The sequence below is a fragment of the Phyllopteryx taeniolatus genome, chromosome 13 (assembly GCF_024500385.1).
Source record: "Phyllopteryx taeniolatus isolate TA_2022b chromosome 13, UOR_Ptae_1.2, whole genome shotgun sequence".
NCBI classification, from domain to species: Eukaryota; Metazoa; Chordata; class Actinopteri; order Syngnathiformes; family Syngnathidae; genus Phyllopteryx; species Phyllopteryx taeniolatus.
In genome coordinates this window covers 1113156-1136805 of record NC_084514.1, presented here as the reverse complement: position 1 = coordinate 1136805, position 23650 = coordinate 1113156, and the positions used below count along the sequence as shown (strand labels likewise).

Sequence of the window (23650 nt, the reverse complement as noted above, 5' to 3'; positions counted from 1 at the left end):
CTTTCCAGCCGGTTTTGAGGGAGCGTTCCTGTCTCATCCAAAATGAGCACCTTCTCATCCCCCCCCCCCCCCCCCCCCCCCTCTACTGCGGGGCCAATAGCTTTCATTACAAGGATGAATAGGGACAGAGCTCGGGCGGGGCTCCTTGTTGAGCCTGAGTCTCAAGAAAGTGAATGCAAACGTTTAAATGCACGCCTGCCCACTTAAAGACCGTGTCTATTGTAGTTAGCATTTATGAATTACACTTGTCAAACATTGTGGCGGAACATCACCAGACACAATTTGGATGTTAGAATTTGGACTCGTACAAAAAGTCCATTTCTGTACTATGCCCCCCGTAATAATAGCTCACCCTTGACCCTAAAGAGAACATGCGTGTGTCGTAGAACCATTTGCGTTTGACCATAGAAGTTTCAATGTACAATGGAAAAACTATACTGAACTCAATGTACAATGTTGTCACACGTCATCAGAGTAAAAGTGAGTTTTCCATTCAATTTGATCACGATTAGTCATTGTGAGTTCCTCGTCGGCAGGATAACTTAGAAACTCGTTTCTCCCTAAGAAGGTTCACGGAAAGAGCTGTCATAGAACCCCCAATCATCGAAAACATGACTGTCTAGACGACAAATAAGACTTGGCAGGGTCCGACATATACTGCGCTCGGTGATGCAGAGCAGATCCTTCAGATCGCAGACGGGAAAGAGCCGAGTTGCGAAAAGATATTCTCATCCTTGTCATTTCTGGGAGCGATCGTGTTCCATGTTAGCCACAATCACAGCGCAGATGTTGTATTTCAATGATACGTATGGGGATTTTTAGGAGATCGCGGTTTGGACGTGACTTCCAGTTTGTGTTCGTGGAACATGTTGCAACCTATGTGACTCTAGATGTTTTGACCATCAACTGCAGGTGTAAAAATTCCAATCACATTTATTATGTTGAAATGATGACTACAGCTGTGCATTCACATTTAATAGAGTGCCGCTTTTTTTGGTAGTTCATTTAATATCGAAGGTATGACTGTCGGATGTGCGCTTTGATCCGAACGCTCCTATCTCGGGAGGTACCATTTTCTTCCGTGAATGTACAGCAAAGTGTGAGTCGAATTTCCCCCTTCGGGATGATAATGAGTGTAACAAACGAATGACGCACCCAAATCTATTTCTCCAATATCACAGTCAAATAAATAAGGGGACATGGGCACACATCATTGAGAGGTCCTGCACACGTGCGCTTTGATAGCGGCGAACGACCACTGCGGTCAACCGCAGGCTTGAAAAAAGTAGCCACAGTATTTCGAGAAAAGGAAGGAGGAAAGAGAGTCCAATATTTTTAGTTCAAATTACAGTGTTGGAACAGCGCTTTGCAGAGTCGAGTGTCCCGGGAGGGGAACGGCATGATGGGGGAATGCCGATGCCAAGCCCCGCCCCACCCCGCACATTGTCCTCTCCGTGGACTTCCTGCTGCATTGTCTGTCCCCTTGCGCATGAGCTGTGCCCTCCCATTACCCTCGACCTGCTCACTTGCTCCCTCGGTCGCCCTCCACGGGAGCTGCAACGGTAAACCACACGTTAGGGCCGAGGTCGGGACAAGGCTCACTGCAGGGACGCTTCCGTCGACTTGATCTTGCGCGTGCGCGTGCGCATCGCGAACACGGCAAGAAGAAGAAAGGTCGCCGATTACGCTTGCCAAACACCTACCTAAAAACCGCTCCAGATACTTCATGCATTTTCTTGTGAAACGTGCCTCGCTGCCCAAGTAAAGAAAAAAAACAAAAGCCTGTGGCCCAGATGAGTGGGAGGGAGATTCTAACATTCTTTCAACTTTTGTGCCATTTGCATATTTTAAGGTCGGTAAGGCTTGCTGCACATTTAATGTGGTGATTACTGCACGACTATGAAAGAGGTGAAATGGGGTTTGGAAAATGTGTTTCGGACAAGCCACTGAACAAAACCACAAACTACAATCAACTCTATTTAGTCACATCTTATCTCGCCGTCGATCCGTCTGTCTGCTCATCATTGAAGGGATGAGCAGAGCAGAAGAAGTCAGGTAATGTTATACAGTCCGTTTCTCCCACATGTCCAGACAGAAAGTGGCAAAGTTCAAATCACGAGAGCATCCACAATGGGCATTTTCTTGCTGTTGCTTTTATGACCGGAGTGAGCATTTAGGCCACAAAGTACACCCACCCAATCATTTGGAACGACGGGATTTCCTTGTATGGAGAATACATATAGAAGACTTCTCCTTCTTTGAGGTGTTTGCCCACAATTGATTCTGACTTCTTTCTGACCTACTCCCTCCCTCTCTCTCTCTTCCTTCCTAGAAAGGGGGACCCCCGCATCCAGCCTCCTCTTCCTCCTCCTTCCTTCCGAGAGAGAGAGAGAGAGAGAGAGAGAAAAAAGGCAGGTAGTCTCCAGCTCAGCTTCCAACAAGAAGGGTGACTGGATGGAGTGGGGATGGACCGCCACAGGATTGGAGGATCGCCGCTCTCGGTGTGGCCCCTCGCCAAGCCCATATGTCTTTATATAGTGTAAACACACGAGGGGACAGTCCTGGCTGTGCGTCCACTGCGCCGAGCCCTCCGCCCGTCTCTGAACGCCATGGCCGCGCCGAGCCGTCTCCTCTCGCTCTTGCTGGGGCTCCTGGCGGGGAGCCTCGCAGCCGAGGCGACCTACTACCGGCCCCACCGCTACTTCCCGCACTTCATCCGCTTCCGCCAGCCTCCCTCCAACATGGAAAACCACCTCCCGGAGGTCGTGAACGCGGCACCCGGCGCGCCGAGGTACCCCGTCGTCCCCCAGGTCCTCCGCCCTCCACCCGAAGACATCCAGAGCTTACCGGAGGCTTACCACGCGGAGCCCAAAGTCGTCGTGAGCCGGGTCTTCTACGGCGTCATGTTCGACGCGGGCAGCACCGGCACCAGGATCCACATCTATAAATTCATTCAGAAAGACCCAGGTAATCCGCGCGTTCGCGCATCCTTGCGCTGCCGAGGTGGACTTCGGGCTTTCTCGCGTGGCCCTTTCTTGACTTGATATCGTCTCGCTGATGTTATTATTCCTACTCTCATGTATTCCTATAGTTGAGCTGCCAGTTCTGGACAATGAAATGTACCATGCAGTGAAACCTGGACTTTCCGCTTATAAAGACAACCCTGAGGAGGTAGCTATGCAGCATTTACGTTTGCATTTGTGATGATTAACGGACACTTTATGAAATAGAATCTAATTCAGGTTTGACTTCGAAATAGGTTTATGATTGTGTTATGTTGATGTTGCTCGCATCGGCGTAGAACCACACTGACATTTTCAAACATGAAAACCAAAATGACAATCCAAGAAATAATAATAAACGACCAATTGACATTATAAATATCCCATTCCGAAACAAAAAATAACAGGAACTGTAGTTACAACTTATTCAAATACTTCCTCTTCCCCATTACCTCGGAGAAATCATCCATCCACAAGTGCAATCTGAAATGTGTGATGCGGCTACATTGTATAATAGCTGCATGATCGCCACATAAATACTTACGCGTACATTTCCACGATACATACCCAATTGTGCTCACTCATATGAACTTCCTCTACATATCGCCTTACAGTATATCCTCGCCAACATATTTACTACATGAAATACTAAATACCCCTGAACCCATAATATTAGCGCGCAATACAGCTCTTAAACCACTGCAAGCCGCAGCTACAATTACCTGTTGAACGAATTCTAGGAAATGTTTTTTTTTTTGCTGCTCCTCTGCTGGATAGCGTGAGATTGTGTCAGTGCATATTATCACGTATGCTTTGGGATGTTCTCTGGGTTGGGTTCAAACAATCATGCAAACAATAATTACACAAATCAGCATTGCTGATGCTGTTCTGTTACTATAATTGCCATCTCTTCTTCAGGGTGGCAACACGGTGCGTCAGTTGCTGAAGATAGCCAAGAAGACTGTGCCAGAGGAGGAGTGGGAAAGGACCCCGGTGGTCCTGAAGGCCACGGCGGGCCTGCGCCTGCTGCCCGAGGACAAAGCCGTCCATCTTTTGAACGAGGTGAGGCGCGCTTCTCTTCTCCCGCTACCCTCAGACACTCTGGCACAAACGCGAGCCGCCTCGCCAAGGAGCGGGATGAGAAACCACTAAGTGCTTACAAGTGTCACTGCTGGGGGAAAAAAAGGAACAACTCTGCCCATTCGGTGGCTGTGATGTTGCAGGGGAAAAAAAATCAACCGCTGTTGTGGTGTTGTCATTTGAAGTGTTAAATCCGCTACTGTTGCAGCTCATGTCCTTTTTTGTCACCGTTGCGGCAGGATTGCTGCAGTCTTGCAGAAGGTACTACTGTCGCAACGGCTAGAATTAAAAGGCTCATCTTTGCATTGCAGGTGCGACACGCTTTTCGAGAGTCTCCCTTCTATGTGCCACGCAACAGCGTCACCATTATGAATGGAACAAATGAAGGTATGTCTCATATCATTTGATCAATAAAGGTCAAATCTAATTTAGCAATGTCTTTTTATGCCGCTTTGCTTTCATATGGGTAAGTGTCTTGTGCTTCCGCTTAATGTCCTATTTTCAGTTATTGAGGATTTCAACTTTTAGGCAAATAGTAAAGGTAATCCTTATTGACAGAGCGAATAGTGGTGTCCCATTGAAATATACTTTTTTTTAAATAACGGTTAAGACAAAAGTGCGTAACGGTAAAAACGTGAACAGCTTCATAAAAACAAATGACGTGTCATTTACGTGTACCCTGCGGGTACGAGTGGATAAATGATCCCAACTACTCATTAAAGTCATTACGCTGTTGACTTTATACAATCGTAATAACAGCAAAGACATGCAGTAGTTCCAACACTTTCACAAATTCCACATATTCATTCCTACCGCAGAAATAACACAATATATTTTGCTGTCCGCTAATGTGTGACTGCGAAATGGCTGCCTCGTCCAGCCACTTCAACTCACAGATCCCTCCGGCGTGCCGTAACGACATAACGAGGCTCTCTCCAGTGGCCGTAACGCTAAAGACAGCTTGAGTGACAAAGAAGGACCGTTTGTTGAAGAATCAAAAACAAACACAAACAGAAAAAGGAACTCGGAAGGCACTAACATGCATTTATGTTAAGGCATATCAAACAATATATATGTAATTAGCATCTTCAGAAAACTTTATTTCGAACATTTTGGCATGAAAAGTTTGGAAAATGTACTTGAGTTTTGTTTTGTTTTTGTTGTCGTGAGCAACAACTATGAGCTTTTGATAGAAAACAATCATTCAAATCCTCATATCAGTTGACGTAATTGACTTTCGAAAGGACATTCAGTGGACCATGTCTTCACCGTTATTGATCAAATCACCGGTAGATGAAAGTGACCCCTATATTTGGCAACAGGCACGTTAAGTGCTCCTTGTGTTGTGTCATGCCGGTCTTGTTCAACGTTGACGCACGTTTTGTGCGTCAAAATGTGTCGTAATCGCAGCTAATGCAGATATTTGCACCCTTGTGTTGTTCCAGGAGTCCTGGCCTGGGTCACAGTGAACTTCCTCACAGGTGAGACATTGCTCGGGTTTTGCTACGTTGGTGTCAGCGGTCACAAGGCTCGTATCTGAGCCTCTAGTGTACACTCAAGCCCGGGCAGCGAAAGATGCTCGTCTCCTGTCTGAGGTCGTCAGCTTCCCGCCAGCCTCGCAAAAACATGTCACATTGGAGTCACATTGTTTTCCCACACAGCAAATTTATTTTCAAAAATAACTGTCATCTCTACCATATAACGATTTCCCTCTGAGTAAGTTATCCTTTGGTGGTGCATCTTCCCTCGCCTCATAAGCTTAATCGATAAAGATAAAGTGATGAACGGAGAAAGTTAAATATCGTGATCTGCTCACATTTGTCGATGGCGTCTCATTGTCTCCGTTCAGTGAGATGTGTGTGTGTGTTTTTTAATTTCCAATCTGTAGGCCACTTGTATTCGAACACGAGGAGGACCGTGGGCATCCTGGACTTGGGAGGAGGCTCTACACAGATCACCTTCCTTCCAAAGTCAAAGGTGAAAAATAATAGTGCATCTGACAATGACACTCCAAGTCATCAATGAAAATGCACCACTAAATGAATATTTCTGTCCAACAGAAAACAGTTCAATCTGCTCCCCATAGTTACATCGCCAGATTCAACTTGTTCAACAATACGTATCAGCTCTACACACACAGGTGAGCGGCGGAAGTGTCTTGTCTTGACAATTGACTCGGTTTTTGAAATAGAAGTGATTGGTGCAAGCTTCATGTATTCACTGTATAGCTACCTTGGAAATGGACTGTACGCGGCTCGATTGGCAACTCTCGGAGCACTGGGAGCTGATGGTAGTGCATCTAAAACACTTGACATAAAATACTGTATGGTGCAACTTTTCATGGAAGTTGGGCTATTTGGCTCTTATTTTTTGATTTGACATTTATTTTTTATTTTTTTTTACATTTTAGGTCTCGATTGGAAAGTCTTCACGAGTTCCTGCCTACCAAAGAAATTCCGAGAAGATGTGACTTTTGGTGGAACCACTTACAAAGTCAGCGGAGTTCCAGATGGTCAGTTCATACTGTAGCGCCAATGCGCAACAGTATTTATACCAAGGCACTTTACACATGGATGAGATCCTAGTCGCGTGAAAACATCTCCAGTCGCTACAACCTCGGTGGCAAACACATGTTGCATCTTCTATCTTACGTTTAAATAAAAAGAGTGAGTTACCTCCACAAATATGGCAGTCAATCCCATACCGCAGTCGAAGAGCCAAAAGATGGCGGGCTTGTCCCTGGGTTTTTTGTTTTTTTTGTCGGTGCGTGTGAGTGTAACGAGTGGCTCGATCTGGACCGCTCACAATTATGCGGTAAAAATAGACAGGCCGTCATGGCAGCAGTAACTGCAGCTCTTGTCAACGCTTGGTCATCGCGACACAACTGAGGCAGGCGTCCTCGTGGTGCTGGTTGACACTTTGGGGCTTCCTTTCATACATACAGTATAATGTGGTGGAACCCTGATTTCTCGCCCCTGGTTGACCCAAAACTAAGGCTCCTGTACCTCCATTGCTGCACATCAATGTTTACATGAGTACACCTTGTCCCCAGGCTATGCAGGCTACAAGCTGTGCTACTACGAGGTGATGAGGGTGATCAAGGGAATCGTGCACCAGCCTTATGAGGTGAAAGGCAGCAGCGTGTTCTATGCTTTCTCCTACTACTTCGACAGAGCTGTGGAGTCTGGCCTCATTGGTGAGTTGGCGCCCAACAAAAGGGCCACCTTCCATTATCTTAAGTATTGTTGTCTTGTTCAAATTGTGCTCTTGGTTTTGCTTCATAGATGGCAGCCGAGGTGGCGCAATCGAAGTCAAGGACTTTAAGAAGCGAGCCAAAGAGGGTAGGTGGATATGAAAGTGTGTCACCGCAACCTCGAGGTTGTGAGAAAGGTGCATGCTTTCATTCTAATATGCCACTGCCACCGAGAGGTTATGAAAAAGTAAAGCCTACACTTTCATTCCAATATGATAGGGGTACGTATGACCGCGTATACTGTATGTACAGTTGTGCTCATAAGTTCACATACCGTGGCAGAATTTGTGAAATATTCTTTTTTTAAATTCGACTGATGACTGAACAACAACCGTCATTCATTTCTTTATGCTTATCTTTTGTTTAATGATAATGCGTTTCTGAAATGCTTGACAGTTTAATTTGAATCCCGTTAAAATTAAATGAAATGTGTTTCGCCTCGCCCTTCGTGTTTTATTTCAAGAATTGTACCCACCTTACAAATTCTGCCTGGGTAATCAAACATATGAGCACAACTGTGTGTTTTCTCATTTACTAAATAAAAGTGGGGCTGTGAATTTCAAAATAAGAGGATTTAAATAAAATAGTATTATATGTTCAAATAAAGTGCTTAACTTCAGAATAATTCCTTGAAAAAATACTCCGTTTTGATCATATGGGTAGAAGCAAAATCATGCTTTGTAAAAATGCATTACACATAGGTACAAGGGACTTTGGGGGTGCGTATTATACACGGGTGCACATTATACGAGAGAAATTACGGTACATCTCATCCTGTGCTCATGAAGACGTTGTACAGCGCTTCTTGTCAGACTGAATTTATTGCTGTAAAATCCAAGCAATTATTTGCTAAAATAAGACGTGTGCTTCATTATAGGTTAAAGAATTTAAAACATTCCTGCACAATGTGAGGTACGGCCAATCAGAACGGAGCATTCACCGCGAGAGGGGCTGCACCTGTTTAGTTTCCCAAAAGGCAGTTTGCATTGAGTGCGACTGGTTGTCCGTGTCTATATGTGCCCTGCGACTGACCGGCGACCAGTTCAGGGTGTCGTCCGCCTTTCGCCCGAAGTGAGTCAGCAGTTTGCATTGCGAGAGAGCTGCTCACATTGTCGCCACTGGCTCACGTTGGGCCGAGGACGACTGTGCGGCCGCGGCGGGAGGCTACCTGACAGCCACACAGCAACATCGCCCACTCTGAGCCTTTAGCCCACCCCCAACTCGCACAGTCACACCCTTCTGTTTGGTATGACACCAAACAAAAGGCAGCGTCATCTTTTAATCATGTCGCACGGCGGCTAGGAGTTTATGTGGGCATTTCCAGATAAATGAGAATTTAGCCAAACTGGTGTCAATAAACTAGAAATTTGCAAAACTGAGATACAATTACAAATACTTACAAAAACATCTTACTTACATCATTTTGGTTCAAATAAGCAGATTGTATGCAAATTCGGTTGATTACCCTGGAGCCCCCACCCCGTTACAAAACACACTAACTACCGAGGCTACGTTTCCAGCAACTATGCATTTCTCCATCAGACTGTATTGGCACTGCATTTAGTCAGGTTGGAGTGATCTATCGTAATCAATTCAGCAATTCATGTTGTTTAATGAAAGGTCTTGATAAGTACTATTCACAAATGCAACAGCATACAAGAGGTCTAGTTGAGAAACACTCATTCATTCTGTAGTGTCCAACTTTGAATACAGTTGCCCCCCCCCCCCGCATATTTGCTGTTTGCAGATTTCTTTGTAACCTCTCCCCTGTTTTTTGTTTTTTTTTTACGAGTCAGATTTTTTGGTTTGTTTGAGATTTTTGCTGTATGTTTGTAAGCTTTTGAAATGCTATTAGCCTCTTCCAAAGTATTTCAGGATCATAGTTTGTGGTAGTTCATGGTTTAATTAATACTGGCAATTGTAATGATTTTAGGGGAGTGTCCATTATTTGCAGATTGTCACTATTGGCCATTGACTCAGTTCCTAAATGCTGCCGCATTGCGGGGGTCCAGCGTATTTCCAAAAGTTGTCAGTGATTTCCGGAAACCTTCTGCCCATTAAGTCTGACCCATGTTGCTAAATGTGTTTGCAGTGTGCAACAAAATGACCAAATACCGTGCCGTCAGCCCCTTCCTGTGCATGGACATGACGTACATCACCTGCTTGCTGAAGGAGGGCTTTGGCTTCAAGGACAACACAGTGCTGCAGGTACATCACATCACTGTGGACCCACAGATGCAAAAATCTGATGACGACGTTAACCTGATTGGTTTTTACTCGTTACCAGCTGGCCAAAAAGGTGAACAACGTGGAGACCAGTTGGGCCCTGGGCGCCACCTTTGACTACTTCAAGAACCTCAACATCCACTAAGGGCAGCTCAAGGGCAATGCAGTCAGCACTGAGAGGGGCACTTTCGTCACTGCGGGGCTTCCCTCCCTCCCTCCGCACAGACACACCCTGTCCCATCTTGCCCACCCTCCTCTTCCTCCCAGCAAACACTACCAGAACTGTTTAAGAAAATAAGAAATCACTATATTTTTATAAGGCCAGCTATTTCTACTGTATGTTGAGCCCCTGACTGCTGGGCTGACTTTATTTTTGTCGAGCATTTTTTTTGGTTCCTAATGGGTATTTGGAAATGTGTCCTCACCTTGCTGTCCAGTGCGTGGTCACGGTGGTTTGATGCCGCCCGGTTGTGGCGTAATGGAAGTCTTACTCGAGTCACCTGTCTTTATGCTTTCTTTTATCGAAGACGCTAACGATTTCACGGGAAATTCCATTGGACAAAGTCGATGAGCAGTTAGACAAGCGCGTAGCTTCTGTCATTCAACTTTGCACGCAACACTTTCATCGTAGCCGTTCATCATGACTCGGGAGGTCAGAGTTCACTCTCAGAGTGTGTCTGGTGAGCTGTCACATGCACAAAATGAATGCTTTTATTTTTCTGTTTCCTGAACAAAATTGCAAAGGAGCAATAGAACAACCTCGAATCAAGTGGAGTTAACAACGTCATTAAGCAAAAGTAAACACAAAGGATACATCTGTGACTTTTTAAACTTGTGGGGATGTTGCTGATTGTTCAACAGCATTCATGATTTATACTCCTTCTTCTCTTGTGCACTGTACAAATATTTAAATAGCTGAAAATTTGAGTTTATTGGAAGCTTTTAACCTTCAATGCTCTTGAAATACTCCACCCCGCTGTCTTCCAAGTATACAAAACGCTCCATAACTACTGTTGTATAGATGCCAGTTACAGTTACCAAGAACTGCTTTCAAATGCTAAGATTCGATGCCATGTCACAGTTGCTCAGAATGCTCATTAGCTGATTAACCTGATGCTTTTGCTTTGTAAATTGTTTCTTTCTTATTCAACGAAATGCTTGTTTTAGAATATGTGAATATGTATGGTTCTTTTCCTTTAGTAAATAAATATACACAAATGTAATTGACTGAAGCAAGAAATCATTTGGGGCTTTATGTTTGCAACTTGAATGCAATCATGACTTTGCTTTTATACAGCATATGTGGAGATTTCAGCTTGAAGTGATTTCACAAAAATATGGAATTTACCATTTGGAAATGACATCCATTTTATGAAAAGTAACTCATTTCTAGTATTAGTAAATTTTTTGGTCATAATTGTAACCATCATATTTTGTAATACCGTGCAATAATTGAAACTCATTGACTTTTCATCCCTGGAGATGCTTTGTCATCACCTTCTTGCTGCATTATGTTTACAGTCATCTCCTCAATGTGAGCAGAGTATAGAGCTACACTCCTTACAATGTTCTCCTTTTGCCTGTGTGGGTTTCTGCCCACATCCCCAAAACCTGCGTGGTAGGCTAATTGAAGACTCTAAATTGCCCATAGGTGTGAATGTGAGTGCGAACAGTTGTTCGTTTATGTGTGCCCTGCGATTGGCTGGCGACCAATTCAGGGTGTACCCCCCCGCCCTTCACCTAGAGACAACTGGGATCGGCTCCAGCACGCCCACTACTCTAGTGAGGATAAGCGGTACGGGAGATGAATGAAGATTTGGACAATGGTCATCCTACCTTCTCCAGAGTGTTACCGACTTCTGTTGTGTTATGAAGTGTTTTCTCTTCACCTTCACCGAGGAGACAATTCCGATCTTTTGGTGCCGTCGTGCTCGCTAGTGCTTTTTCATGTAGCGCCTTGTACACTTGCATTATGGTCGCTCCAGTCAAAAGAGCTGCCAAATGCCAACTCAGTGCACGATATCACCATATCCCCTCCAGGCGTTCTACTTTATTTGTCAAGCAGCAAATGCTTGTTTTGGGAAAGACCAAACATTTGATAACACTCTCAATCATCAGATTTTGCAGGTCTACCTAATGAAGTGTCTAGTGAGCATGCAAGCCCAGTCGCTCTTGGCAAACAAAGAACAGTCTATAAAATTGTACATGTACAATAATGCAGGCAGTCAAATGATCTGTTGAAAGTGTGTGTATGTATTTAGGATTCGCTCCTGACAGTTGCTGCTGGGTACGTGACAGGTGATTTACACACCGCTGACAGATTTAAGGAACCGTCAACATAGAATGTGCGAGTGAGGGGTTTGGCCCACCGTGATTTGCAAAAACACTATGGACACACCTCTGCATAGATTCCTAAAGTGCTTCCATTTTTTTGGGAGAGATTCCGACCACGCTTTCAAATGATCCATTCTCAGCCGTGACGATGGTGGAGAGTGCTGCCCCCCCCCCCAAAAAAAACTTTTTAAAAGCTGATCGTTTTCTTTGATTTAAAGCCATTATAATTATATATAATATAATAAAACAAAAATAAATCTAAAAAGTTTTTAACGTAACTATCAAAGATTTTTACCTTTTTTTTACTTTGACACAGAATGTGCTTAATGACAGACGACAGCAAGAGCTCGACACAGTTGCCAGTAGCAGTAGTACTGCCGTCAGTATCAGCCGAGGGCGATGTAATACTACAGATGAAGTGGAGAGTGATACAAGTGACCCTTTATCGCTAAGCCGTTTTATTCAGTCAAAATGGTATCTTATATTAAATGTTACTTAATGTTCTTATCAACTACAGTAAAAGCGTTGAGATGATTCATTTCTCAAGACGGAATTTCAGGAATTGATCACTGAAGACCCTGTAGCCCCAAAGACAAAAGCAACTCAAGGAAGAGGAAGAAAAATAAACCTTTATTAAATTGAGTTGGTGTCAAAGATTTTTACAACACTGGAGATCACTTGACGGCCAGCTGCCTCCCTCACTTGCTTGCAAACGCCATGATCTGCTCCTGCACAAGCAGAAGAGGAAATATCTTTTTTTAATGACGCTTGCCACAAGAGTCCACAGTGTGGACTAAAAGTAACATTTCAAGTACTGCGTTCACCAGGCCTGGGTGCTTTCCTAAACGGTGGTTAATCACAGTTAACTAAATTTGAACTGAGCTTTCCAAACAAAACTGTGGATAATCAATCAATCAATCAATCACACTTGTGATTTAAAAAGGCGGGCTAGCGGTGGGGGGAGTCATTACTTTTGCCATAGAGGTATGATAGACTCCCTCCCACTTAATAAATACAATTATCATTTAGAAACTGTAATTTATATTTACTTGGGTTGGTTTTGCTCAAACAGAAAATCTTAAATCAGCAAGGGGGCAAATACTTTTTCACCACACTGTGAGCGTGCGTCCATAGTGAGAGGGCCCCAGTGTTGGTCTTAATCACTTAGTAGTGAATAAAGCCATTTCACATGAGTGGTCGGTAATAAAAGCGGTGTGAAAACACAAGCCACCGCCGCTGTCTAATGCCCCAGTGCCAGGCGTTGCACCCCACCCACACACTTTTGGTAACACTAAATTTGGGGCTAAACTTAGATGCCATCGTAGTAAGTTCAGAGCCCTGGAAATTATAGGCACTGCTGTAGTAAAGCTCCGTGTAATCGCAATTCGAGCACTGAGGCGGAGCTTAGATCGGACAGGTCGGCGGTCGGTTTAAGGCAGGCAGAAGTGAGCTTACTTTTAGTGTTGGGAGCATGTTGGTGGCCTGCAGGCCGAAGGTGCGGAGGAAAACCACAGGAGCAGTATCGGTGGAGTAGAGGCGCTTCATGAGGTCGATGGCGGCCATCATGGGCAGGTTGTGTCGCTGGCGCTCACTTTCATATTCTAACAGGTGCCGCGTTGCTCCTGCACAACAAACCGCCGGGGTTTAAAAGCAGACAACGTGACATTGAGTCAATACATCCTTTTAACTTTGGGGAAAACAATATTCCATGAAAAGCAATTTGGTGCATGTAATTGTTGGCAAAATGAACAGGGGGAAATGACATCAAACAAGATGCTTTTTATAATTCAACAGCATGCACGTGAGATGTGCCTTTGGAAAATAGTTTAAGGGGAAACCACCGAGCTTCGGTTGCAGTTCCTGTTCTGTTTGGAGCTCTCACTGACCCAGGTCCTTCCCGTTAAAGGCGGCCTGGCTCAGTAGCTGTGTGAGGCAAGCCACATCCCCGAAGCCCAGGTTGGCTCCCTGACCAGCCAGAGGATGGACACGATGGGCTGCGTCCCTGGAAAGACAAACACATGCTTGTCTCCACAAACACACCAGATACATGCACAAGGCGACTTTACAGTCTTCCAAAGAAAAGTACAGCGGAATCTGTTAAAACCCTGGTTCAGATTTCCTATATGAAATAACAGATAGATGGAAATAATGCATTAAGTGTAAAACCGTGGGCATTCGAAAGCTTAAGTGCATAGACCCTTAACTTGTCAACATCATGTGTAAAAGTAAGTCCAAAATATTTCGGTGGTGAGTCTCACCTTCAATGACCAATGATGCCGGTATCGTGCGCCGTGTGCCGATGCAACTTTTGACAATTACATTCTAGGCGGCACGCCGACGCACGCTTGGCTCCAAGTCAGAGGTTCTGGTTCAGGGCTTTCCGTATGGAGTTGGCATATGCTCCCTTGCCACGTACTTGCGTGGTCCACAGTCCAAAATGATGCATGTTTCATTGAAGACTTTACATTGCCCATAGTGTCTATATGTGCCCTGTGATTGACTGGCTACCTTAGGGTGTACCCTGCGTCACGCCCAAAGTCAGCTGGGATACAAACCAGCTCACGCATGACCCTGAACAAAATAAGCACTAAATGTCACACAAGTGTAAAAAAAAGTTAGCTGATGTCAATATTAAAACCTAAAAATAATGAAACACCTTAGGAACAAGGTGAGTGTTGATGTTAGTCTTGTAAATGCCCTTTACATAATTTCTGGGCTATATTCTTCTTCTCATGTTCCTTCTTTTGGAAGAAATGGCAAAAATGTCACACAAATCCGTCGAGAACGTTAATAATGTGGTACTTTGACTTATGAGTCATGAGCTGTCACTTTGTCAGTTTTTTTTGCTTTGTGTTGTGAGCCATGATTTAAATGAGGAGTGAGCTTGCTCAAGTGAAGTGACACAAAGAGAGTGGAGCAATGAAGGTACTCCGATGCCCTCGCCAGTCGTAGATGCCATTTGTTGAATGTGTCAAAGTAGACGCAAATTAAAAACGAGGACACTCGCAAAGAGCATGGAGAAAGCGTTAACGCTGGACTAATTGGGTGGCAAATGGCCAACAGGTGGTGTCAGAGCTCCTGACGTCGTCATTCACGAAGCGATGCCCCCTTTAGGCGCATGTCACACAAATACTAGTGTGTGTGTGTGACTTGATTACGCTTCAATCACTTTGTTTCTTTACGCTCTTTTTAATGTTTTACAATACATTTTTCTTTATTAAAATCATGTGACAAAAAAAATCTGTGCTGCTTTTTGGTGGCTCGAACGGTTTAATAGAATTTCTATTCATTTCAATGAGGAAAATGGATTTGTCACATAAGTTATGAGCTTGGTTACTCTCTTAGGGCAAGGTACCACTGTACTTTGATGCTTGCGGAGCTGACGACTTGCGTGCTTACGTTTCATGTGACGACGTGCGCAGAAACATGGTGCACCATGCCGTTTCGATGTAAAGATGTTTAGTGCTATTTTAGAGGCTATTTACCGGTATTCCCCAAACTGTTAGTCACTTCTGATTGTAAGGACCACTACGACTTTTCTACTTGGACTACAGTAATGTTTCGTACCGCGACAGATAAGCTCAACTTTCAGTTTAACTTACCCAATAAGCGCAACTCTGTGCCTAACGTACTCAGACGCATGGCCCATGCCGAGAGGGAACATGACGCGGGACTTTGGGCCGATGCCTGCCACGCTCGGGGGCAGCTGGCGAGGTGAACCTGCAGACGGCATGATGGCGGCGAGGGCGCTGCGGAAGAGAGACCCGGCTGTCTCGACCAGCTCCGACTGGTTCTCGTTACTCCACTGTGGGCGCACCGTACAGAGGAGTTCACATAGAGAGGAAGACGAGCGAATGAGAGAGAAAACAGACGATATCGTTTAGTGTGGACAAAGAAATTAGCTGACATGGGAGCAAAGCTGAGCCCCAGGCAAGGGCCGTTAGTTCCCCTCCCTCACTAAAAGGTTTGGCAAGGCCCGGGGAGCAGGGCTAATTAAAAGAAGATGCCGGCCAGGCAATACAGTTGGATTAGCTCCGTTTGAAAAACATTCCATGCAGTAATGGCCGACACTGGGAGACCGCGAGTTTAATTACCAAACCAGGCCTGAAACCAAACGTGACTCAACCGTGGTGACCCCATCCATCAGCAGGCAGTAAAAATAGCCAGCTTGGGAAAAAGGAGTTCCTCCAAACGCAAGAAAGGAATAGGTAAAGCATTCGGGCAGAGGAATATCGCTATGGTTTCCAATTTGGTCAAAAGAATATGCTTACGTCTCACAAGAAAACAACAACAGCTCGCCACGTGAGTCGGAGGACACGAACCGCGCACGCGACACAGCACACAAACAGGCTGCGACTTTTAGCTGAGGGACGCTTGTTTTAATTGTCACTCACAAAGGCTGAGTTGATGGCGTCAACGAAGCACTCGTCATCCATCCCCACGAGCTCCTCAGCCAGGTGATGACCGGTCGACCACACGAGAGAGCTCTCTGTGTCCGACAGCTGCAGCATAAAGATGCACAACACACACGGATCAAACAGCAGACATATAGTATATTTAGTTAAGAAAACAAACCGAGAAAAAAACGAAAACGGCCCAGCGAATAATGTCAATACATTACCGGGAGCATTGCAATGGGTCCTGTCGGGAGGAACCTCTGCCACGCAACATTGTTCTCTGTGGACTGTTCAGACACATATTGTATGAAATAATGTATTGATCATGTGCTATCTTACGTACACTCGTGAGACGCTACATCATCTGGGATACACTGCATATTTGAGGTCATACAATTTCAAAATTCCAATTTTTCTCTCAAGAGTGTTAGCTTGTTTTTTATGAGGTTAAGGGCTTAACTGATTTTTACGCTTGCCTGACCCTAAAGAATGTTCAGTGTTTTAGTTAAAACATTGCTGTACAAGTAGTATATGTTTTCTGATGGCAACAGTCTAGAACCTTTTTATTTCTTGAAGAGGTTTTTAAATGAACAAATGAAAGGTTGCAAGTGTTCCACATCATATGTAGCGGTGTCACTGTGCCTCTTTAATATTGCACTTGTAATTTTGCAGCTACTCTTTCACTATAATAAACCACACTAACAAAACAGAGTGAGCATTATATATACGTTAAGGCAAAATATTTGCTACTCTTTCTTATATTGGACCTCAACAGAACATACAGTGGGTACGGAAGGTTTTCAGACCCCCTTAAATTTGTCATTCTTTGTTATATTGCAGCCATTTGTTAAAATCATTTAAGTTCCTTTTTTCCCCTCATTAAAGTACACACAGCACCCCATATTGACAGAAACACATTTTTCATTGTTGAAATGTTTTTCTTTTTTAAAAAAAAAAAGAACAACTGAAATATCACACAGCCATTAGTATTCAGACCCTTCGCTGTGACACTCATATATTGAACTCGGGTGCTGTCCATTTGTTTTGATCATCCTTCAAATGGTTCTACACCTTCATTGGAGTCCCGCTGTGTTTGATTATACTGATTGGACTTGATTAGGAAAGCCACACACCTGTCTATGTCAGACCTTCCAGCTCACAGTGCATGTCAGAGCAAATGAGAATCATGAGGTCAAAGGAACTGCCTGAAGAGCTCAGAGACAGAATTGTGGCAAGGCACAGATCTGGCCAAGGTTACAAAGAAATTTCTGCTGCACTTAAGGTTCCTAAGAGCACAGTGGCCTCCATAATCCTGAAATGGAAGACGTTTGGGACGATCAGAACCCTTCCTAGAGCTGGCCGTTCGGCCAAACTGAAGAATCGGGGGAGAAGAGCCTTGGTGAGAGAGGTCAAGAAGAACCCAAAGATCACTGTGGCTGAGCTCCAGAGATGCAGTCGGCAGATGGGAGAAAGTTCTAGAAAGTCAACCATCACTGCAGCCCTCCACCAGTCGGGGCTTTATGGCAGAGTGGCCCGACGGAAGCCTCTCCTCAGTGCAAGACACATGAGAGCCCGCATGGAGTTTGCTAAAAAAAAAAAAAATAAAATACCTGAAGAAGATTTTCTGGTCTGATGAGACCAAGATAGAAATTGGTGGCCTCAATTCTAAGTGGCATGTGTGGAGAAAACCAGGCACTGCTCATCACCTGTCCAATACAGTCCCAACAGTGAAGCATGGTGGTGGCAGCATCATGCCGTGGGGGTGTTTTTCAGGACGACTGGTTGCAATGGAAGGAAAAGATGAATGCTGCCAAGTACAGGGATATCCTGGACGAAAACCTTCTCCAGAGTGCACAGAACCTCAGACTGGGCCGAAGGTTCACCTTCAAAAAAGACAATGACCCTCAGCACACAGCTAAAATACTGAAGGAATGGCTTCAGAACAACTCCGTGACTGTGTTTGAATGGCCCAGCCAGAGCCCTGACTTAAACCCAATTGAGCATCTCCTGGAAAGACCTGAAAATGGCTGCCCACCAACGTTTACCATCCAACCTGACAGAACTGGAGAGGATCTGCAAGGAGGAATGGCAGATGGTCCCCAAATCCAGGTGTGAAAAATTTCCCAAAATGACTCATGGCGGTATTAGCTCAAAAGGGTGCTTCTACTAAATACTGAGCAAAGGGTCTGAATACTTATGGCTGTGTGATATTTCAATTTTTCTTTTTTAATAAATCTGCAATAATGTCAACAATTCAGTTTTTTGAGGTGCTTTGTGTACATTAATGTGGGGAAAAATGAACTTAAATGATTTTAGTAAATGGCTGCAATATAAAAATAAAAGTGACAAATTTAAGGGGGTCTGAATACTTTCCGTACCCACTGTACAACAACAAAAAAACAAACAAACAAACAAACAAAAACAACAAAAGGCTCTGTAATGAGGCTAGCGTCTCATTGGCTCACCTCTGATAGATGCAGCACAGCAACCACAGCTGATTGGTCATAATTCCACTTGATTGTGGGGATCCCTAATTGCCGCCTTACCATGGAGTTGGGTCCATCCGCTCCGATCTGAAACACACCGAGGTAAGAAAAAACGATGACGACGCCATGTGAAGTCACAAATTTGACAAAGGAAATCGGACTTACGAGCAGCTTGGTCTGAAGAATTTCCCCGCTGGCTAACCTGACCTGCACCCAGGGGATGGAACGTACTGCTTGGTGCGGCGTCGGCCATGTGTACTTCACCACTTTGGACCTGTACTTGACTTGCACGTTGTCTGACAAACAATCAGGGCGTAAAAAAGATGATGAAGAAAAAAAAGTCAGATTATTAAACCATCTCGGCCTTATGTACGCATCATCACGCTAAATGTGTGCTTTTAATAATTGTCCCTCCAAGAATGCACAAACACACATGGAACACTTGTAAAACACCACGGCCTTCCTTCTCCCTGCCACAAGATGCTTGCTCAAGTTTACATCTCAGATTCGTCTTAATGGCCTTGGCCTGCCACACACCATGGACTAATAGTGTTTATCTACAAGGCCACCACACAACGCTTTGCACATGCTGTCAGCTTGTTGGATATTGCATCAAACCTCCTCCTCCACTTCTTAAAATACCGGCAGCTGGTCCTCCAGGACATGAAAGCAGCCTGAGCTGCACTTGCTCATGCCGACTTGGAGCGGGAGCCATCCACAGATTGGCAACTGGTTACCGAACACGGATGTTAAATATGGGGTTTTGGTGATTGGAGAGGCGAGATTTCATTGAAAACAGCTGGCAGGCAGCACGCTTTTCTTGTAGTACATCTTTGAGCAGAAAGAACGGAAGACAAATGGCAGGCGCATGAGGCCAAAAACGTGCGGGAACCACACGCCCCTTGTTTGGCCTAAAAAAAATTTGAAATATGCCACTAAAACTGCCAAGTACACAGCAGGGCTGCTTTTTATTTGCAACATTTTGGTTTAATGTCAACAGCAATAGAGCGCTGAACGCTGTCAGCGCTTTAGAGCCCGGAGTGGTGGTGGCAAGGCAGGGAGCACATGGCAGTTATAAATAGGTCACTGGACCACTTCACGTGTTCTCGTAGGGCCTGGCTGGCCTCGGCAGTTCCTAAAATGTGAGGTTTTCATTCAAATTGACGGAAAAACATAAACGGCTCATGGCGGGAATACAACTAAAAACACCAGAGGATGGAATAATGCGGTGGCATTGGCTCCAGGCAGCCAGTGGAGCCAAGCGACTGAGCGATGCTCTGCTCACCAGGCAGGCTGTCCAGCTGTTTGGTGAGTGCAGCCACCACCACGTCGTTCTCCACGATGTAGGCCATCTCCTCCTCCAGATTGTCCTTATCAAACGTGATCAGGGCATCGGAGCAGGCGTCCCAAACCTAAATGAGACGCTCATTAGGCCCGTGGTCTCGCCTCAAACTCATCCTCCCCCCTCTATATATAAGCTGGGCACAGCCTGCTAAAAGGATTAGGTCACCAACACACCATTCATCCAGAAAAGTGCTTTTCAAACTTACACCAAAAAAATACTTTGCTCTCCAAGGACCACTATCGTGACCAATATTCAAATACAGTCGCGTGCGAGGCCCAAGTGGACGTCAAATATGAATTCAGAGGTTTTATTCCTAAAAACTCTTTTTAATATTCTTGTAAGCCACTGTAACATGATGTGCAGTTTGAACCTTAACACTGTGCTCAAATATAGCATATTGTAAAAAGTGTACTTCGATAAGGATTCAAATCAAATGTATTTCACATAAAGGTTCAATAAGAATTGTACCCCCAGTTCTTAAAGATTAAATGCCAATCTATTCTACGAAAAAAGTTCAATGCAACTGAACAGTACTCGGGCAGTGATTCTTTGACGTTAACACTCGAGGAAGCTTGAGACTTGACTTGAGAATAACAGAAGAGGAGGACTAGGCGGGATTTAACAAGCTGGACTTTTTCAAACCTGTTATTTGGTTCACAAATGACATGTTTGTAAACAGTATGGAGCCCGTCAATATTGTTTTCCGCTGAACTCTATTTGAGTTAAACATGACAGGGTGAAAGTGTTTGCCTCGTCCTCTCCTGGGTTGTAACTATGCTGAGGTAACCCATCATTCCGCCGTAATACATTACTGCTGCTGCACTTTCTTTCCATCTTACCGTAAAGTCAGGGGACATACCCTTTAAAAAACCCACTAATAGCGTTCTGGGCTTGCAACTTGTGATAAGTGGTTAAGAGGGAAAAAAAAACGGAGACCAGTCCAAAAATTGTTTGGGGTTTCTTTAAAGCAGGGTGACGTGATGCAGCTATTGCTTTCCTTGCAAGATTTTAACACTTGCTTGCAACCTTAAGAGAAAATGACCTTGTTCTGAATTTAAACCCTCTTTACTTTACGGTGGGGAGAGTTTTAGCATGGTGCAAATGTTATTTAGACACGCAGCACATATTTTCCCCTTTTTATGGCTAAGATGTGAATGACTATGATCCAGCAGGGAAAACAAACAAAACAAAAAAAAAAGCAGTAGAATATAAAGGTACCCATGGGTGAGGTACGCGGCCATAATCACCGTAAACGGCACGGCATGATGACATCTTATGCCCAAAGCGAAACACTGCGGTCACAGCGACCACATCACAGCCCGTGCTGAGCCTCGCATCCATTGCCACGAAGCGGCAAACAACCTTTCATCTTCTTGCACTTGTTCACATGAATCGTGATAATTAGAAGACACGGGAAGTGAGTAGCAATTTGCAAATGTCAAAAGGACTTCATCCTCTTCAAAAACACGGTTTTAAGAATAAAAGAAAGTAGGTCATCCGATCCTGGCTTGTCTATCATGAAGGTATGTTTTTTTTTTTTTTGAATAGGGCTGCTAATAAAGGAAGACATTGCATAAAGGAAGGAAGAAATTACATCACCTGAACCCACCATTTAATGTAAATGACTCTATACTACATGCATAAATATACACAGTTTCTTGTTCATTTGGCTGCAAGACTGAGTAGAAGTGGAATGTCAAAGAATTTGCTCTCCACAAATTGTATAGTATTATGAGTATTGGATGACAGAAATAAACGGAGATCGGAGAATGAGTGTGCAGTACTTTTTTCATGTTAAAAACAGCAAGACGCAGTCAAACCCGGGGAATATTGTAACAGCATGAACATGGACATTTGGCGCTCGAAGACAACAAGGAACTCAATCAAAGAATGATTAACGTACCTGCATCTTCTTAAAAGGCTTGCATCTCAACTTTGTGATATGCTCCCATGCACCAATACCTGCAGCAAACAAGAGATTACTACAAGTACTGTTGGCCCTCTAAAATCGGACAATTCTGAATTTCACCAACATTCGGGGCAAAACTGTGCCTCTAATGTACAGGTTTATTGTACTTTCTGTCATCTAGTGGAAGAGCATTTAATTGTTCTGTCTGTGACTATATGTTGCGGTCATAGACAAACAATTCAATAATATTATTATTATGAATGCAATACACTTATTTAGCGCTTTTTTTAGGCATTCAAAGACACTTTACAATGTCATGCACCATTCATTCACTCCTCAGTCTAGGGGAAGCGTGGCTTCCATTCTTCCAACCAGCACCAAACATTCAAACACATTCATCCGTAGGCAATGCGGGTTAAGCGTCTTGCCCAGGCCACGACGACTCGGACAGAGGATATGAACCGCTGACCCTCGAGTTGCAGGGCGTACGCTTTATCGTTTAAGCACACCGCACACATATACATCCATCCTAGCAAATTAATACATTTTTGTTAGGGATGTACGATACCACTTGTTTTCAGACCGATCCCAGTACGAGTATTCAGTCTTGGGTACTCACTGAAACCGACAAGAGTACTTTTGACTCATAACATTTTGGTAAACACGATGACACATGATTAAACAAAGCCCTTTCTTTCTGAAGCACATGATTTCACGATTTACAGTGAAGCACCAACTACTGGCAAGGAGGACTTACTCGACGTCAGATTTGTGTGGCTGGTATCGGCAGCCTTCAAAAGTACCCGATAGCTTGGAATAAAGCCGGTATTGGTCCAGTACTGGCCCATGTTTTTTGGACCAATTAAGTGAAACCGGATAATATCCCAGAGCACACCGAATGATCTCTCACGGTACACTAACGTGCCGCGGCAAAGTGGTTGAGACTTGAGAATCAACAGAGGACAAAGAAAGGGAGCTGAACAGTACCACTGAGGAGTGCAGCAGAGCCTGGACTGATGGAGCTGACTCTGGTGCTGTAGCTGTCAGGGGCCTTATCCATCACTTTCTTGTTTCCTGCTTCAAGGAGAAGGATCTTCTTCTCCGACAAATTGGGATCCATGCCTGCCAAGGGATTCTGTCTTTTTAATTCTCTCCTTATTTTTTAATGAGAGCACAACATATTTTCGATGTTGACAGCTGGATGAGGTAACTCACCCAGGGAGCAAGCCATCGCAGATCCAACCAGCCCTCCCCCGGATATAACAACATCATAAACCTCATTGTTGCCATTATCGTCGCCGTGCTCTGCACACAATTGTCTGCGACTGATACATTTTACTGTTATTAAACACCGCCCAAACCCGTTTAGGGCTATGCTAGCCCTCGTAAGGCTCAGCATTATTCGCTATTCAAACAAAACACGCCTTGCATTAAAATAGGATACACATGTCCCTCGTCGAAGCCTACCCGCTTAAATACGCTATGCGGATTGTGGTTTCCCCTTGAGCGCGTCCTAAAGACTGCAGCTGTGTCACCTCCGTAATTCAGCCATGTTGTGTGTTGACAACTTGGGGCGCGGAGGAATCACTTCCGGGTTTACAGCCAATCAAAAGAGACG

General features: G+C 44.5%; 2 protein-coding genes across 3 annotated transcripts; one reads left to right on the top strand and one right to left on the bottom strand.

Moving 5' to 3' along the window:
- The first annotated feature begins 2348 nt into the window (after positions 1-2348).
- On the top strand, positions 2349-10784 carry entpd5a (ectonucleoside triphosphate diphosphohydrolase 5a). The gene is made up of 13 exons (XM_061793795.1): positions 2349-2967; positions 3092-3171; positions 3921-4064; positions 4394-4469; positions 5528-5563; positions 5971-6059; positions 6143-6222; positions 6311-6372; positions 6493-6594; positions 7135-7278; positions 7367-7423; positions 9428-9543; positions 9623-10784. The coding sequence occupies exons 1-13, from the start codon at positions 2610-2612 to the stop codon at positions 9704-9706; spliced, it is 1428 nt and encodes a 475-aa protein (XP_061649779.1). The 5' UTR covers positions 2349-2609; the 3' UTR covers positions 9707-10784.
- A 1722-nt stretch (positions 10785-12506) lies between these two features.
- coq6 (coenzyme Q6 monooxygenase) lies at positions 12507-23602 on the bottom strand. Of its 2 annotated transcripts, XM_061794968.1 has the most exons (12): positions 23248-23600; positions 23020-23154; positions 22027-22085; positions 20064-20190; positions 18944-19074; positions 18758-18865; positions 16517-16579; positions 16290-16397; positions 15498-15700; positions 13782-13897; positions 13351-13517; positions 12507-12623 (listed from the first exon to the last, which is right to left on the bottom strand). In XM_061794968.1, the coding sequence occupies exons 1-12, from the start codon at positions 23429-23431 to the stop codon at positions 12594-12596; spliced, it is 1431 nt and encodes a 476-aa protein (XP_061650952.1). In that variant the 5' UTR covers positions 23432-23600; the 3' UTR covers positions 12507-12593. The 2 variants fall into 2 exon arrangements, with proteins under 2 accessions (XP_061650952.1, XP_061650953.1); XM_061794969.1 differs by lacking the exon at positions 12507-12623 and having other exon boundaries at positions 13378-13517; positions 13737-13897; positions 23248-23602.
- Positions 23603-23650: the final 48 nt, after the last annotated feature.

What these genes read in the sequence shown, in the direction of transcription:
- entpd5a (XM_061793795.1), top strand. Translation starts at nt 2,610, where the DNA reads ATGGCCGCGCCGAGCCGTCTCCTCTCGCTCTTGCTGGGGCTCCTGGCG. An exon ending in ATAAAGACAACCCTGAGGAG is followed by an intron (nt 3,172 to 3,920) that starts GTAGCTATGCAG and finishes TCTCTTCTTCAG; the next exon opens with GGTGGCAACACGGTGCGTCA. An exon ending in TGTGGAGTCTGGCCTCATTG is followed by an intron (nt 7,279 to 7,366) that starts GTGAGTTGGCGC and finishes TTTGCTTCATAG; the next exon opens with ATGGCAGCCGAGGTGGCGCA.
- coq6 (XM_061794968.1), bottom strand. Translation starts at nt 23,431, where the DNA reads ATGCTGAGCCTTACGAGGGCTAGCATAGCCCTAAACGGGTTTGGGCGG. An exon ending in ACAGCTGGACAGCCTGCCTG is followed by an intron (nt 19,075 to 20,063) that starts GTGAGCAGAGCA and finishes ATTGTTTGTCAG; the next exon opens with ACAACGTGCAAGTCAAGTAC. An exon ending in TTCTTCAGACCAAGCTGCTC is followed by an intron (nt 18,866 to 18,943) that starts GTAAGTCCGATT and finishes GGTGTGTTTCAG; the next exon opens with ATCGGAGCGGATGGACCCAA.